General features: G+C 35.9%; 1 protein-coding gene across 1 annotated transcript; it reads right to left on the bottom strand.

The window, feature by feature from the left end:
* Nucleotides 1-6476: 6476 nt before the first annotated feature.
* Nucleotides 6477-10738, bottom strand: LOC120124668 (uncharacterized protein At2g24330-like). The gene is made up of 5 exons (XM_039143272.1): nt 10446-10738; nt 9657-9801; nt 8090-8199; nt 7100-7520; nt 6477-6963 (listed from the first exon to the last, which is right to left on the bottom strand). The coding sequence occupies exons 1-5, from the start codon at nt 10716-10718 to the stop codon at nt 6695-6697; spliced, it is 1218 nt and encodes a 405-aa protein (XP_038999203.1). The 5' UTR covers nt 10719-10738; the 3' UTR covers nt 6477-6694.
* Between the last annotated feature and the right edge of the window lie 8202 nt (nt 10739-18940).

Raw genomic sequence — 18940 nt, 5'->3', positions numbered from 1 at the left:
TATCTGGGTGATTGTTGATCGACTCACCAAGTCAGCGCACTTTATCCCTATTCGGGTTAATTATTCTCTGGATAAACTGGCTAAGTTGTACATTTCTGAGATCGTTAGACTTCATGGTGTTCCGTTGTCTATCATATCTGATCGAGATCCGAGATTCACTTCCAGGTTCTGGAAAGCTTTGCACGAGGCTCTGGGTACTCGTTTGAATTTCAGTACAGCTTTTCATCCTCAAACTGATGGACAGTCTGAGAGAGTGATTCATGTGTTGGAGGATATGTTACGGGGTTGTGTGATTGATTTTTGTGGTAGTTGGGAAGATTTCTTGCCGTTAGCTGAGTTTGCTTACAATAATAGTTATCAGGCGAGTATTCGCATGGCACCGTACGAGGCTCTGTATGGACGTAGATGTCGTACTCCTATATGTTGGACAGAGTTGCATGATAGAAAAACTTTGGGTCCAGACTTGGTTCGAGAGACTGAAGATACTGTCAGACTGATTCGTGATCGCTTAAGAGAGGCATTTGATAGTCAGAAGTCATACGCAGATAAGCGACGTAAGAATATCGAGTTTGAGGTTGGAGATCAGGTTTTTCTCAAGGTATCTCCATGGAAGAAGGTATTGAGATTTGGACGTAAAGGTAAACTGAGTCCGCGATTTATTGGGCCGTATCGTATTCTGAAGAAAGTTGGACTTGTTGCTTATCAGCTTGAGTTGCCTTCCCAGCTCAGTCGTATTCATGATGTTTTTCATGTTTCTATGTTGAGGCGATACCGTCCAGATCCAGATCACATCATTCAGGTTGATGAGGTAGAGCTGAGACCTGATTTGTCATATGAGGAGGAGCCTGTTCAGGTTTTAGAGAGGGATGAACGAGTCCTTCGGAATAGGCGTATTCCAATGGTCAAAGTGCAGTGGAGTAATCGTAGCCCCTCAGAAGCTACTTGGGAGACATTGGAGTCAATGGAGGTTCAATTTCCTCATCTGTTTTCATAAGGTAAATTTCGAGGACGAAATTTCTTGTAGAGGGGGAGAATTGTAACAACCCGATAATATCAAAATAATAGTTAAATGGAATTGAAGATTTAATTATGAAAATTGGTAATTTTTAGGGATTAAACTGAAAGATTTTAAAACTTGTAGCTTGTTTTAGAGTTAAAGAAAATTCAGGGACCAAGCCCTGAATTTACCCAAAAAAGTTAGGTATTTGGTTTATATATATGATATATGCGTGAATTGGGTTCTGAAAATCAGAACCCAATTCCTCCCAAATTTCCATTTCCTTACCTCAACTTCCGACGACGATTCCGACACCGTCCGAATTCCGATCGTCGTTTTGAAAGTACCATCGTGTTCGTTATCGAGTCAGGAACAATCCCCTCAATTTAATTGAAGCGAAACGCTGCCAAACACCGTGAATTTCAAGTCAAAGCATCGACGTTTTTTTTAAGCTCAATCGCCTAGAAAATCCTAAATTCATCGTCGATCGCTACTCCGTTTACGACACCTCCCGAACCATCGTGTTCCTTGTGCCGTTCCGAGTCCGCCGGTGTCATCCTCGATCTCCGTTGATGACGGCGCGTGGGGAGGTGGATCAGTCAAAGATTCGGCCGAGTCGAAATCGAGCTCTCCGCCGTTCAAAAATTTGAACCGATCTTAGTAAGTATCTCGAAATCGCTCAAAATAATTTTTAGAAAATTTTCTGTGATTTTTAGAGCCCCGGAGGACGTCGCACGCGCCGCACGCGCCGCCGTAGGCGAGTAAACGCTGGAAACTGGTTTTGACCGGTTTAACCGGTTTTGAACTGGTTTTGACCGGTCACGACCCGACCCGTTGACCCGACCCTACCCGTTGACCCGACCCGTTGATCGGTGCTATTCTGGGAATTAATTTGGTTTTGGTGCTATTTTGGGAATTAATTCGAAAAGGGTGCTATATTGGTAATTATTTTAAAAAGGGTGCTATTTGTGTAAAATGTTTGACAGTTTGTTGACCGCCTTTGACCATAACTTTGACCGGCTTTGACCGGCTATTAAACGACCTTTGTTTTCGACCAAAAATACCTATCCTGATAGTTTTCGATGTCCCGAATCTATTTTTGGGGTCCGTTTTACTAAATTCAAACCCGAAAGTCTCCAAATCATCAGTCAAACCCGTTGACTTTATTTTTGACCAAGAATTCAAAATTTCGGAAGGTCATACTTTATGTTTTTCGACGTCTTGAATTTGATTCCGAAGTCCGTTTTGCCAAATTCTGACCCGAAATTGCCGAATCAAACTTGTAAACCCAAAAGGCTTAATATTTTAATATTTTGATTATTTAATTGAGATTTGGTCAAGGATTTATTCAATAAAATATTTTATGAAGGTACTCGTGTTTCACCTGAGCAAGGATCAATTAGGTCCGGTATTATCCGTTCGTTAGATCAGCCTGAACCGCGTACTACGAGAATTACCCGTAGGTTTCCGTATATTATGTAAATAATATTTAGATTATTTATATTAGGATTCCAATATGGATTTTTCCAATTCGTAGGGTCTAGCGCTGCAGCAGAACGTGATCGACATACCCAGTAATAGGCTTCCCTATCTGATTTCCCAGACTGTTACAGGTGTGTTTCCTAACAGTATTATATTACTGATTTAAATAATTTATCTGAATACCGAGTATTTGATATTTGATTTGCTGTATATTCTGATATAATTTCTGAATTAAGGTATTTCATACCGATTTCTGAGATCTGTTTATCTGATATCTGAATTATTGATTTGAATTCTGATTTCCGTATTTCTGCATATGGTTTCTAAGTATGAAATATTTGTTATGTTTTAAGTGATTAATCATTGTTTTTAATTGAATACATTCATTGTCATTTGGGGGGGTATTGTTGAAGGAAGATTATCTGCAGACTTCTCGGCTTTGTGCTCAGGGTCTAAATGGCATGTGCGGTTGGGTGTATGGTTCTGGGGAACCTACACAACTATGATGTGAACGGATGGGGGTAGTGTTCATGTTTTAAAAAAAAAAACATATTGCATAAACCGATTTCATTGAAAGATTTTATCTGTATATTTTTCTTATATACTGTATGGAGCACACTGAGCTTTTTTAGCTCATTCTGTAGTTTTTACCCTTTTTCAGATAGTAGCAGACAGTAAGCTAGCAGATTTGGCATCAGTGGAAATCAACTACTTATTTTGCACGAACATATATTTCTATATGTTTTTCAGTTATGTTTGGTGACATGTATTTGCTAAAATTTTAGACATATCTGTATTATTAATATAATGTATTGTAAGATATTAAAAAAAACCTCTGAATGGGATATGTGACCACTTAGGTTTGAGTCTAACTCACAGACCGGGTCTAGGGGGTTACACCTCACATCATCAACGTTCAACTCTGGAGATTGCAATGTATTTACTAATTCATTAAAAAGCCCCAATCCAGATGTATCATCCACTTTCAAGAACTCTAAAAGGTATTCTTATATTTTTACTTTGTTGTTTGACATATTTACGCATCGCACTATTAGAGTCATTTGTTCATGATGACTTACATCAGGGGTACAATCAAGAATAACAGAGAAATACTTTGCCTTATGGATGATCTTTAGAATAAAAGTTCTAATACTATGGGCCAAGAGAGAGATTAGTTCATTTTGAATTTTATGACCAAGATAATGATAATGAATATTTTCATTTTGAATACGTCTAATATGGTCTTACTTAGGCAAATCAAATTCAACAATCATTTCAATTAATCCTAAAAAGTTTCCATTATTCTCATCGTAAATTTTCTCACTAGATCCTCGAAACGCTAAATTATTTTTAGCAAGACATTTTACAACACAAACTATTCTTATTAAAATTTGCCTCCAACGTTCTTTCTCTTTTGAAATTCCTTGTTGTAAATCTTTATCAAGTGTTTGATTAGTTTTTAACCTCACTCTTAATTCACTCCAAATATTCATGTTAGTCGTATGCTCAATACTATTTTCATGTTGTTTGAGTCTCTCATAAGATGCTTCCAATCATTTAATCCATCATTTGCTAAATAAATCTTATTGTTTTGCTTTGTAAACAATTTACAACAAAAACAATAAACTTTGTCCACATGTTTAGAGTAGACCAGCCATTTTCTATCGCTAATCTCTCCATTACTCAAGTTTCTAGAAAAATAAGCATATGAAAAATGCATAGAATTATTGGCTAAGGGAAATTTCAAATTCAATTCTCTTATAGGTCCCTTTTCAACTAAAATATCTCTAGATTTATTATCAAGATTACCCCAATTTCTAGGATCATAAATGTCCACAGTAGGGACTAAGTGTTGATCAATCCCAACATCTTCAACATTAAACTCATTTTGTGCATGATTATGGACATTTAAATTAGAAATGTCACCATCTATATGATTTAGGATATCATGGTAATTTGCATCAGTAACACCTAGATTCGTACAATTTGAAGAAATATTAAGATTATTTAAATTTCCAACAATATCATTTATTTTTTTATTATAAGGCTCTCCTACTCCACTTTTAAAGAATTTATCAAGAGCTCATTTTTGTGATTCTATTAAATCATCTCTTTGTTTTATTTTCTTTTTTTCACTACCAGACAAATGTTTTTAGGCAACATTATATTACAATGCAACTAATGTAGAAAAAAACAATAACACCTGTAAATGTGAATATCCTCGATCGAAGTATTTATACGCCAAATTCGTAATACCGTAATGATTGAATTTAGAAGGAAGATGAAGTTCATATCCAAAATTTATGAAACAAAAAAAGAGAGAATAAGTTTATCTAGAATTTAGAAATATATAAAAAGAAAAAGAATTTGGAGACATGAACTTACTTAGGATTTTAAAAATATCTTCAGTGACCACAAGTGATGATGAGTGATTGTGATTTTGTGTTTGTGAATTGTGAGAAATATGAGAAATTGAAAATTGAGAACAATAAGAAATAAATTAATTTTACTTCAATGTTCTCCTCTCATTTATAGGGAATAAAAGGTAACTCTTGATAAATATTATGAATTTGAATGTTAGTAAGATTTTTTTTTTTGGACTTTTGATAACAAATAATAGTTTTTAACGTTATTTGTGTCCTCTTGCATTAATGTAAGAAAATAGTGCATTAATATTTGTGGGCCTTGGGTTGCAATACTTTTAATTTAGTTTTACTCTTAATAATAATATAATAAAAAATGGAGAGTGCATTATATGAAGGTGAATTAATTAATAGTTTATTAAAGTAGGGTATATTAATATAAATTATAATTATGGGCCCTTAGCGGGTGCCCGTCTTGCCCCGGCCCAAGGCCGACCCTGGGTGGAAGGCTTTGGCTTCCACTGGAAAAGCAAAGGACGGGGCCTGGAACCAGACCGAGAGGGAGCTTAAGATAGGGATGAAAACGACGAGGATGGCAAACGTTAGATAGGATATGAATTTGCCTATATATGTGGAGTGATCTACCGCCCACCACCGGAGGCTTATTCTGAAGCTGCACAACTCGTCACACAGCAACGACGTTGATCTTGCATATGATCGTTGGAGTAGCAAGGGTTGTTTGAAATTGTCGATATCGTCGCCTCCATGGCCGACATCGGACTTGTAGTCGTTCATGATGCCCCCACGGTTGGATTTGGAAGAAGGATGTTCAATTTCGTTGAGCTAATTTACTAGCAATTTTTTTCTTTCTTTTTTGTTCATTTATTTTCACTCGGGGATTAGTTATATTATAGATGTTAACATGGACGCTGGGGTGAGGTCAACGGAGCCTGTGATGAAAGGCCCTTTTTGGTTATGAAGAAAGCAATTTGTTTAAAATTTGCATTAACCTTTTAAATGGCCCTTGGTAAGGCTGATAATACACGTGAAAGATAGGAAAAAAGGCTCATGGGGTGAAGCCTCGAGGAGAAATGAAGTTATAAGCTTCGATACGACATACCCACACCAGCTGGACCGATTCCTTACCGCAATTTTATTTTATGTGCTATCTATGCAGCCACCTTTCATCTAAACCTGTCTAAAATTCATTAATTTTTTCTTGGTTGATGGTTGAATTGTGGTCATTAAGATGCTCGTCTTGATGGTTGAAATTAAAAAAAAATCATTAAAATCTCTATCATTAAGAAAAAAATTTAATTTGATCATCAATAGTTAAATAACGAAAATTAACATATCATGTTCATATGTCACTTTTTTAATAGATTATATTTTTAATTTTCTGACTGCCGGAAGTCTTCTACGGAAATTGCTCTCAACCTGGCGTTGGGGTCAGCCTACTACCCTACCTCCCCTTATCCCATTGCATATGGGAATCAGGGTTTTGTTATTGTTGTTGTTGTATATTGGTAAAAAAAATTAAATCAATACTTGTTATCATCTTTTAATAAAAAATTAAGGGAATACATGAGACTGAAAATGGATTGAACCGGGGACCTTTAAGGGGTGTGTGCAGCACCCAACAAATCATATCAATCATCTATATCAACATGTGTATTAATCATAAGTTCCTAGTAAGACATCTCAATGTTTTTGTCAAACAAAAGAACCAAAACCACTGCAAAAAACCCAGAGATCAAAAGTTCCCATACATTACCTACAGCCTACAGGCCAAAAATGAGATCAAAAGAGAGAACACCTTAATAAATTTCATTGCCCCGTGTGGGTATGCATTTTATGCAACCGGAGCTCCCGACAGTAACTTTTGGGCCACTTCCTCGATCTCGGAACTAGTCCTCACAAGGCCGTAATTTGTGAGTGCACCCTCATCCATGTTATCACTGGAATTTCCTACTGCATCGTCAGCTCCTTTTGGGTTCAAGAGGTTAGTCGGAAGGGAGCTAGATCTACAAATTTGCTTCACCGGTTGTTTTGGCTTATTGAGGGCACGACAGTGTGGGCAGTAATACGTTATATAAGGGAAATCCTCCTTCTTGGCAAGTCCTGAACAAACACCCAAAAAAAATACAGTTAGAAGTTCAATATTGCTCTGGAAGAGCACTAGGACTATCCAGTTTATATGCGTGCAATTGTGTTGAATCAATAATTGATAATATAACAGAAACGAAACACCACTAACCGTTGTGCATGCAGCAATTGCCACATATAAGTGCATATGATTGTGTTGGATCTTCCCCCACAAGCAAGGCCGCTAAACGAGCTAGCCATCCCCCATCCTGAACAGGTCCCTGTGGAGACTGATGATTAACGACTACTTGACCTTGCTCAGATGCCCAAGGAGCCTCATTCCCTGCAGGAGAATGAGGTGTTGATTCATCATCAGAATGAACCAAAGGACTGCATACCGTACTGTGGGGTCTGATTTGCTTTCTTTTTCGAAGTCCACTTGATGGTACTACCTCAATATTGTTACTCCTACCACCTAGGACATTAGGCTTAGATTCATCTTCAACATAGAATTTCAGACCCGAATCTGCACCCAACTTAGATGCAAGGACAGTTGCAGCAGCAGCCTTTGCTGCTGGATCTGGATCATATCTCTGCAACAAAGTGATTTGAAATATATCATGCATTCAAAGATATACTCAATCATCTGGCTCATGAGCAAACAAGTTTTCCATTTTTTTATTCCAGATTGAGAAAATAGAAAAAACGAAATCTGTATCTATTGCTTGACATTCTATTTGATGACATAATATCTAAAAAAAAACCTTTTCCTATTATTTACTTGTGTCAACCTTTTGAAGATGATCATTCAAAGCATCTACACCTTCCTGCAATGTTCTGTGCATTGAATATAAGCAATAAATTGTCTCATTCTGCAAGCAAAGCCGGTAATAGTTTCTTTCCCTAATTATTCAAAATAATACAAGGCTCCAAATAATACCTTTGAGGCTTTAACCTAGTTAAATAACTCTTCTAACATTTCAAAAGGTGGGCTACACTAGGAATTTAGGAAATAGTTTTTGCATCAATAAGTACCTGGGAGGTTTTACCTCATGCTTTCTGTTGCACAATAAATTATAATAGCAGAAGAAAATTCACTGAAAATTCAGCCTCAGGACTTAAAGGTCATTCCATGAAGCCAATTACTAGTTTTCTAAACTACCTGAATAAGCTGTTGCGTAATGTAATAATTTGTCTTCTCCTTAAGTTCATCAATTTTTGCTTGCCTTTCAGCACGAAGTCTTTCTAGAGTTTTCCTGTCCCTCTCATCACCTATAAGATAAATCACAAATTAACAAAAATGATCATATGTTAGGAAACTTCAAACGGTTTGGAGCTTATTATATCAATATCATAATATATTCATGATACAGTACCATCCACACAGCTTAACTTCAGGGTACATAATTCTTTTAGAAAAATGCAATCCAATGTAAAGAAGTAAGCAAAAGACTGGAAAGTATTTTGAATAGCAATAAGTATGGAAAGGCCATTATGCTGTTTGCACTTCAATAAGAGAGAGCTTTGCCTAACCTGACAAGCTCGACAACAGAATTAAGAACTGTCCAATCACCTAAAGAGAGCATGTGAGAGACATTGACCATCAAAAGATGGATAAAATAATGAAGGTTTCATTCTGAAACGATGACTTACACTGGTGAAACAATAAATCAAGGCTAGAAATTCAAACACACAAATCACATGGAAATGCTACTAAATATTATGCTACTTAATTATAATGTTATTTGGTTCTGATCAAATCAAACTAAAAATGATGTTAATGTTCAATACAATACACTTTTCCTTTGGGTCTTTCCTCTGTTTAATAATTATAATAACTAACAAACAAAAGGTTAAAGAACAGGGGAAATTGGTCTGGAAAATATTCGAAGAGCAAAAGAACAGAATGAAAAAAGTACAAGAGTAGTTGGATGATAAGAAAGTAACAAAGCTATAAAAGGGATAGGAAACATTCATCCAATTATTTGTTCTATACAAGTTAACATTATATATCAATCAGAAAACATTTTGATTTTATGGTTTCAAATTGCCAATCGAATCAATCCCGTTAATTTCCTCAAATCATATCTATGGTTGAACCAACATGTCTAGTTAGGAACACAATTTGTACTAACAAGTAACAACTTTAGGCTTTTTAAGTTCTCTCAGATATAACTCACTAATCATTTTTGAAAGAAGTTGAAACCCCCGGAGGCAAGCCTCATGCATCAATTAACATGATGCAAATATAATAAGATAAAAACAAGTTACAATATTTATAAACAAGAATTAAAGCCATTACCATCAGCTAGTATAAAGCACAAGAACAGAAAAATATTGCTAACTATCACATTAGGGAATTCATAAGGATATTTGAGCACGCAACTATCTAGAAGGTTAGAACTTCTCTGGTCTAAGTAATATACCCGTGCATAATATCCTACACAGTATTATCGGCAATGCTATAATCTAATACACAAAACCTTAATTCACATTATTGTATCAGCCATGCTATGTAACAAATCAGTAGCAAGTTTCAATACCCTTTTATTTCTCGTGTGTGGGGGGGGGGAGTCCTTGTATTTTCTAATCGGAGCATAAAGTTAATGCATGCTCACAAGGTTGTAAATATACCATTTAACAACATAAACAACAGAAAATAGACAAAACTAGTCCAGACATTTAACTACAAAATGGAATTCTATAAGACATTGAGCTGAGTTACTTACGAATCTTTGTGATGCTTGCAAATGTAGAGTAAACGATGGAAGAAACAGCAGGCAAAAGGAACATTGGCAAAACCCTTAATGCCCTCTTCTTCCAATTTAAATCCATGGATCTTGTTGTCATGGTGGCATAAGCAACCACGATAACCTGTAAATTGACAAAAAAATCCTCATTTAGGGCATCCAGAAGGAAGTTCTTTGAAACGGTAGACAGATATTAATAGTTTTTCACAATTTTCCTCTCTTTTACACCCCTTAAGGGGGCATTTAGGCAGCACTTGTAATAGAGAACCAAAACCTGCATCTATTGGATTCAAATGTAAATATCATATGCATAAACCATATATGGATGGGGAAACCCCCAAAGTTAACAAGTTAGCTAATATAAAATGTTGGATGCAGAGTGAAGAAAATCACCAATTATATCTTTCATGAGAACTTCCAATAGAAAACCAAAATCTGCATCAACTTCTTTTCTGGAAAGAAGTTGATAGAACAGCGACTGGATTCAAATGTAAACAGAGTATAAATAAACCATGTATGGATGGGGGGAAAACAAAATCAACAAGCTAGGTATATAAAATACAGGATGCAGAGTGAGAAGAAAATCACCAATGAAATCTTTCATGAGCTTTTTCATATACAAGATATATATAGTAGACAAGTGCCAAATTAAATATAACGAGAAAGTTGCATATGATTACTGAGACAATTACTAATAGCAGCAGTGTGTGAGAAACGTTGAGCAATGAATTGTAGATAATAGAGAGAAGGTGATGAGATGATGAGTACCTCCAAAACGACGGAAAATACAATGAGATGCCTAACTATTCCCCTCCAAACCTGGGATCTTCTATTCATTCGCGCGAGAACAGCAGTCTCTTCCTTGGTAATATGTTTAAGCCTCTTCTCAAAATTGTCCCTGTCGTTTCTGAAGATTGCGCTCCAAACGCGGGAGAGGACTCCCTTGGGCTTCTTCCTGACTGCCGGTGCCGGGGGACTGGATTCTTTGCTTTTTTCACCGTCGGAAATGCTTTTGTCCTCCGCCATCGCTTGCTGTCGCATTTTCAAAAACAAATCACATTAAATTTATTGTCATAACCAAATCGACCATTTCATGCAAATAATTGACGTTAAATCATAATAAGAATTTGGAGGATCATTTGCTTTTTTTTTTTTTTAATTCAAGAAGCATGAACAATAAAATAAGGAAGAAATACCTGTAATTCTCCTCTCCTCTCCTCTCCTTTTTTCGTATTAATTTTTTAATATAGTAATTGATATAAAAGTTGTAGATCTGGTTGTCCTCTTCTCCTACCCCTTCTACCTATTCTTATTCGTCGCCCTCAACTGATTTTAAATCCATATATTATTCCTTTTTTTTACAAACTGATATAATTACAATCTGATTCTTTCATTTTCTTTACAATCTTTATATATAAGGAAAATAGATTCCTTTTTCTTAAAATAAAAAAAATCCAACAATATCTTAATAATTATCAACCCTTATAAATGATTAACTAACAAATATATTATAAAAGTATTCTTATCCTTTTCATTCTTACATAATTATTAAATAAAATAGTTATTTACAATAGATTATTAAAGAAAATGAAAAGAAAAAATGTTTTTGTCAACACACATTTTTCGTCCTACTAGGATTCAAACTCCTAAAAATAGGATAGAATTTTAGGATTCAAACTCCTAAAAATAGGATAACATTTTGCTAGGATTCAAACTCCTAAAAATAGGATAGAGTTCTACTAAGATTTAAATTCCTAAAGATAGGATCCACAAGCACTATAAATAGCCATTGTAGCTCACTATTGTAACACACGATGGGCATACGAAATTACCAGAAAAAAAATACGAGCAAATAGATTGTTTTGAAGTTATTGTAAACAATTCAGGAGCAATAAAAGGTGAAAGCTTTTACCTTTCGCATTCTTTTCTTCACTTGCATGTGTTGTTATTCGTCTTTGTGCTTGAAAAAAATAGTTTTGGCCGAGGAAAAGGGGTTGTCGTTCGAAACTTTTCTTTTAGATCTACACAACCCCGAGACCGTTTTGGAAAAATACTAGAATATTTAAAACGAGGGAAGAAAGGCTTTTAAAAATTAATTTTTTTTCGAGGTTTGCCGCCGATGAACGGTCACTTATGTATATTTTCATATTTTTATTTATTTCTTTTTGATAATTCGTATTATTAAGTATATATATATTATTTTTATTCTAATATTATTTTAATGTTTTTTAAATTTATTATATATATATATATATTTATAACTATTTATTTATTATTATTTTACTATTAACATATATAAATATATTTTCTCTTTTGCTACTATTATTATCATTATATGTATTTTTATTATATTTTATATTTTATTTTACTTTTTTTTAAACATATGCATATATATACATTTAATTATATTTTTATATTTTATACTTATTTATTTTTTTGTTTTCATGTATTTATATTATATTACATTATTATTATTTTACTTTATTAAATTATTTTTTTTCGTTATTATATTTATTATATATATATATATATATTATATCATAATATTTTTTGTTTATTCATTCTTACTATATTATAGGGATACATCACACTCATTTATTAACTATGGTCCTACCCCTTATCGTATTTTTTCTTCCCGACAGTTATACTTCACCAAACCTTGACTTTCTTTTTTTACTTTCTTTTGGTGTGATTGCGTTTTTTTATTTTACTACTTATTATCATTATTATTATTTTGTACTTAATAATTATATATTTTTATTCCTCTTTTAGTTTTTCATCATTTTTTTTATTTTTTCCCTTCTATTTCTTTATTTCATTTACTCTTATTTCCTTTTTCCTTTAACGCGTTTCTCGACTTTTTAAGGGTACTCTTTCAAATTGATCGGAGGTAAGTAATTTTGGATCATATGTTACCTTTAAATTTTAACTTTCGATTTTCTTAATTAAAAACAACTGGAAATTACGTAGTACCGAAAGGGCGGTTCAAGGGTGCTAATCCTTCCTTGACCGTAACCGACTCCCGAATCCGACATATCTTTGGTAAGACGCAGATCAGATAAGATATAAGGTATCTGATTAACCTATTTTTTTTAAAATAAATAATCGGTGGCGACTCCAATCACATTTTTCAAGTCGAAGCCCAATTTCGTGGCCCAACCGAAAGACGGTTACGACAGCTTGACGACTCCGCTGGGGACACAGGTAAGTGAGTCAAGCTAAGGTAATTTCCAGTTGTCTTTTTAATGAAAAGGGTAAGTTTAAATTTTAAGGTAACATTTCGATCCTTATTACTTACTTTTGATTATATTTTCGAGTAATTAGTTGTACTAACCGTTTTCTCAATGATTTCAGCCCTTAAAGTCTTTTTTCATCTAAGGCTCTAAACCCGAGCTCCGAACCCGTTTTAAGTGGGGGTGAAAGCGACGCATTCGTGTGAATTTATTCACCGCATATGCCTAGCAAGTAGCCTTCGGGATTCATATACCTTATGTCTCCGTGTGAATTTATTCTCCGCATAGACATAAGGGAATGTGTCCTCTCGAGTTTAACTTAGTCCACACAAACCTGTGATGGGTTTAGGACTAAGGGTCTGGCAAGCCCAAAGGGGCACCAACAAGGAGAACTCGGGTACCGTTTTTTTAGAACCTAAACCGGGAGACTATGGAGAATTAGAGCCCACCCCAAAACCTCACTTCAAACCCTAGGCTGTTATATTTCCTGCCTTACTTTCTGTTCAAAGCATGCGAACTAGACAAATATGCGATTAGGATTTGTTTGAGATTAGCATGTGGGATAGAGATCATGTCCGGGTAGGAATAATAAGCATATGGGGTAGATATCATGTGGGGTAGGATTTTTCATTTTCATGATCGTTTTTTATTATTTTTCACCTCACTAACTCTTTTCATCTTTTTTTCTTTTCTTTTATTTTCATCACTTGCATCATTTAAAAGAGGTATTGATCCACTAAAACGTGTTTGTTAAAACTCGAATAATCTGAATCCATGGACAAAGGTGTTGTAATACAAGAGATTAAAAACCCCGAGGTACGACTATGGTCCGAGAAGACTCAGAAGGAAAAGGGAGACAATCTTCAAGGAAACTATGTGTCAGAGCTGGTTAGTTACGCCTCTATCAGCCTAAAACAGAACAATGTGCAAGAACTTCGAGACATCTGGGACAGTTGGAAGAATGATGGGAAACAGAAGTTCAGTCAGTGGTATGGTGACATTGCACTTTTACTTCATGTTAAGACCGATGAGCCCTTAATCAGAGCCTTGGTTCAATTCTGGAACCCGGGATACAGTTGCTTTACTTTTAACCAGGAGGACATGATACCTACCATCGAGGAGTATACTACACTATTGCACTGTGAAAGCATTAAACTGGAGCGAGCTTACGTCAAACACATCAAGAGTCAGCCTTTCAAGAACGGACTGACTAAGATTGCAGGAGTTGATGAAAAGTGGGCGACTGACCGACTCCAACACAAAGGTAACGGGCAAGGAATTGAGTGGATCCACATAAGGCAACTAATGAAGGACCACCCTGATGAATGGAAGATTATAGACCTTTTTGCACTAGGTCTGTATGGCTTGATCATCTTTCCGAAGGTTTTGGGATGCATTGACGCAGCTGTAGTAGAATTGTTTAAGCAACTTCCGAAACGAGTCAACCCAGCACCGACCATCCTAGCCGAGACCTTTCGGTCTCTCAACCATTGCTGAAGAGCTGGCGGAGGTAGATTCATTGGATGTGTTCAGATCCTTCAAGTCTGGATACACAGCCACTTTTGGAAGACTAACGGGGTTGCTTACCGCCGATTTAACACTACATATTCTCCTTTGGGAGAGTTCATCACCATGAAATGGCATGAAGGCGCTTCAAAAGAGAAGTGGACGAAAGTGTTCACTCATCTTCAGGACCGAGATATTGTCTGGAGAGCCCCTTGGTTGTTCCTCAGTGACGTTCTTTTCCGATGTAGGGACTCTGACACTATGACCTTACTTGGACTTTGGGGTGCAGTTGGGTATGCTCCATTGTTAGCACTTAGACAGTATGTGGCACGTCAGTTTGTCCCAGTAACATGCGGACTAGCTAGATCAGAGTTTGTGTACCATGGTGACAACTATAAGAATATGATCAAGGAAGCAGTCGGGTCATGGAAGAAAGTATTCCGGATGGATGTGGTAGCTGCCAGAAACATGCTTACTCCGGACTATGTGGAGTGGCGAAGATTGAGAAAGAATGATAACATCCCGGTGTCGGACTGTGAGGACACACGGACCATGGAAGAACATCTCAAGCATGTCCCTTCTGAACTTGAGATAGTTAAGGCAAAGTTTGAAGCTGTGAATAACGAGCTGAAGGAAAGAGTTAAGGAACTCGAAGCTGAACGTTATCAATGGAAGCTAGATGCCAACTCTCAGAAAGATAGAGCAGACAAACTTGAAAAAGAACAGGAAAAAGTCCGTTTTGAGCTCGAAGACTTGATAAATGGGTATCAAGATAAAGTCAAGGATAACTCCAAGTTAAAAGTGGCTTCTGAGTACTGGAAATATGAAGCTCACAACTTGAAAAGAAAGTTCGAGGGGCCTGATGAGAGAGCTTGGAAGGAACATATGAAGACTGCCCAGAGGCGCTTAGCAGATAATCAGCATCAAAACCAACGCTTAAGAATCCAGATGGCTGATCTGGAAAAGCAGCATGAGCGAGATGAAAAAACCATAGCTGAGTTAGAAGTTGTTGTAGATGGGTTCAAAAAGCAAGAGAGTGAGCTTCAGATAATGCCCTTCGACGAGGGTTTACAGTGGCGCTACCGTTGGGAGCAATCACAACAAATGGTGAAGGCTAGAGACGCGGTCATCCGAGACTTCCTGGATCAAGTACATAAGGCAGTCCGTCATCTTCAGGGCCTGGCAAGGGAAGCTGGAGTGGTCCGACAAGGCATACAACCAGTGACAGATGAAGACAGAAGACTTGTCAACCTACTAGAAGCTGTTCGGGGTCTAGAGGATTTAGTCCGAATGTACCTTTGATTATTTTTACGTCTCTTACAAGATAAAATATTTTTGTCTAAGTAAAGATTATTTATAATAATGGACACTTTTCGGGATCAATGCCTCGAACATTTCATGCATTCTTTCATTTTGCATTTTTGCATCTTCATATACATTTTTAAGCATTTTCACAAATTTCTTCATGGATGATTAGATGAAGTGGACACCACATGAAAGTAAGATTTTAACAATTAAAAAAAAACTGAAATCAGTACAGTGGGAGCTTGATCAGTTGGTTATATGACTAAGCTTGCCAGGATGATCTGAGAAAAGAGTCCACATATCCTGAGGGCTACGATGTTGAAGTTGTTTGCAGTTGCCACATAAGATGCTCCAAACATTCCTCTGAAAACTGTAAGACGCTTGCCGAAGAAGGGGCATGGCATATACCATTTGCACTTAGAGGATTGTTTTGTTTGAACACGTCTTTGATATTTCATGTTTGCTTAATCATTTAAACGATTGAATTTATGCTACTTTATAAGGTGGAGCAATTGAACGAGTTTTAATCTTTAGTTCTTCGAATATTAAATGAATTAAGGATTCTTTTAACTCTTCAAGAATTTAGATTTTTGACATATGACAAGATTAGACATTTCTTATCATGTCTCAAACCCCAAAATAAAAAACCTTGATCATTACCAAAAAGACCAAATTTTGACATAACTTCCCTTTGAAATTCTTGAACATTGTCTTTATCTTTTTGATACACCCATACCTTTCTTTGAGTCAAATAAAGTCACACCATTGTCTTTTTAGACTCAAAATTGACATTTTAATACCCAAGGCATTGAGTTGTTCATTTGAACATGAGCATTCTTCTAAGACACAATTTGGGGCATCTCGCCAGGAGCCTGAACATTGAGATATGTTGGGAGCAAGGAGCAAAAAACAATTCATTCGAAATAATTCTATCACGCATTAACTACACTATTTTCATGTGAATGAATTAATCCTGAAAATCTATCCCCCTGGGGATACCTCTTCTGTGAGGACTTCCATGTATGAAATGATGAACGGCTTTCTTTCTTTATCCCTTTACAACAGGAGAAAATATATATCCCTTGTGTCCCCTTTTGAGCCTGTAGTATTTTTCTTCTGATTCAACCCTAACCAAGGATCACCCTCCACATTGGGGGGCAAGGTGGAAGAAATCTGCTCACATGAGTGAAGACATCAATCAAAAGGAGACACCAAAAGGTGGACCAAATGGCAAGTGCGAAGATCCAATCAAGAACAAAAAGAAAAGAAGCAAAAAAGCAAAAAAAAACCAAAGAAAAGAGAAACAAGAACAAAAGGAAAAAAGAGCAAAAATCAAAAAGAAAAAGGGACAAAAAGCACATGCAAAGATTCCATAAAGACAAATGGTGCATCAAAGCTTTAATGAGATTGATCAAGCACAATCATTCCCGAATCACTGAATCCCTTCACTCGAAGATCATAGAGCATCAAGAGAAAGAGACATTTTGAGCAAGACAAGATCGATGGCATCAAAATGAATTGATCCTTGGTTCAATACCCTGAAACACTTGTTTGGGCCTATTTATCATTTTCTTTCATAACCACGAACCCTGGCCTACATTACGTGCCTTAAAAGTCCCTTCTAATCATACATGGATTTCTAAACAGAAGAGACTATCTTCAGATTTCATCCCGCACATCAGGATTAATCTTTGTTTGCAAAAAAACAATGTAATTAATGTATGGTAGAGAAAAATAACAAAGGGGGGGGGGTTCAATACGTAAATCCTGAATAACGTCTTGAAACCAAAGGAGGATTCGAGTTGAAAACCTGAAAAGGCGGCTCGAATATAAAAATTGTGCAACTGAAGCGATCACACAAATTCCTTGATAAGGCATCGCACAATCCGAGTGTGACAACGAAGGTTGGGAGTCAGAGAACACTTCCAGTAGAGAAGCATGCGAGCTACCCCATCAATCCTTTGAGCATCAAATGCCAAACCTTTGACCAAACACAATGACCTGAGACTTTTTATCCTTTCCTTACTTGACCATCTCTCAAAGATAGCTTTGATCTTGACACTTGTCAAATAGCTATAATTTATAGAAGGATTAACATTGTAATTAATTATTTGATATCCAATGAACTCTAGTTTTATGATTCGTCTCAATTGTAAAACCGTGAAAGTGATAATATTTTCAAAACTCTTTTAATTGATATTTTCATAACTTTGAAAATAGAAAAGAAAGAAAAACATTTTTTTTCAAACAAGACAGTCTCTCTAGAGTGGATCTTGGTAAATGACATGTGACTCTTAGACACAAAACTCATGCTTAGAATCAATGCTGAAGTAAGAAATGAGGAACATTTGGGGCATCTTTGAAGATTCAACATCAAATATTGGGGCATTTTTGGATATTGAGGCATCTTTGGGGATTCATCATCCTAATGCGAATTATCAGACCTTTTTCAGGAGATAAAATATAACCAATTCATGTTACATGCATCTTATGTATATATTTTAGAGCGTCATATCTATCATTTTCTTTCCACGTACATAATTTTTACAGCTTTAGAGTCAAGTTCGACTTCAAGACGAAGGATACTCGATTCAAAAGCACCTTTACAGATTGATGTCGGTTTCTTAGCTCAGCAGCAAGAAGCTACACTTCAACCAACTCGACAGATAAAAAGATCGACATTCATTTTCAGATTCGACATTTCCAATATAAATTCTGTCTCGCTTGAGACAATCTCATTTAATGCAGATGATTATCTCACTTAAGATTGCTTTTTTAAAACAGACTTTGTCTCACTTGGGACTGTTTTACTCGAAAGAAGATTTATTTCACTCATGATTGCTTTTCTTAAAACAAGATTTGTCTCGCTTGAGACCGTTTTCACTAGAAGAATTTTGTCTCTCTTGAGACAGTTTCCCTTGAAATAAATTTTGTCTCTCTTGAGACAGTTTCTCTTGAAACAAATTTCGTCTATCTTGAGACAGTTTCCCTTGAAACAAAATATTTGAATATGTTTTCTTTGAAACAAATTTCGTCTCCCTTGAGACAGTTTCTTTTGGAACTAAGTTTTGTCTCTCTTGAGACAGTTTCTCTTGAATCAATTTTCGTCTATCTTGAGACAGTTGCTCTTGAAACACAAAATCTTCAAATTTATTTCCCTTAAAACATAATTTTGTTTCCCTTGAGACCGTTTCTCATGAAACAACAGATATCTTTGAG

Source organism: Hibiscus syriacus, unplaced genomic scaffold (genome assembly GCF_006381635.1).
Source record: "Hibiscus syriacus cultivar Baekdansim isolate YM2019G1 unplaced genomic scaffold, ASM638163v2 tig00110422_pilon, whole genome shotgun sequence".
NCBI lineage: Eukaryota > Viridiplantae > Streptophyta > Magnoliopsida > Malvales > Malvaceae > Hibiscus > Hibiscus syriacus.
The sequence above is the reverse complement of the archived record's forward strand: the minus strand, read 5'-3'. Positions and strand labels throughout refer to the sequence as shown.

What these genes read in the sequence shown, in the direction of transcription:
- LOC120124668 (XM_039143272.1), bottom strand. Translation starts at nt 10,718, where the DNA reads ATGCGACAGCAAGCGATGGCGGAGGACAAAAGCATTTCCGACGGTGAA. An exon ending in TATTTTCCGTCGTTTTGGAG is followed by an intron (nt 9,802 to 10,445) that starts GTACTCATCATC and finishes GTCAATTTACAG; the next exon opens with GTTATCGTGGTTGCTTATGC. An exon ending in TTACGCAACAGCTTATTCAG is followed by an intron (nt 7,521 to 8,089) that starts GTAGTTTAGAAA and finishes ACTTTGTTGCAG; the next exon opens with AGATATGATCCAGATCCAGC.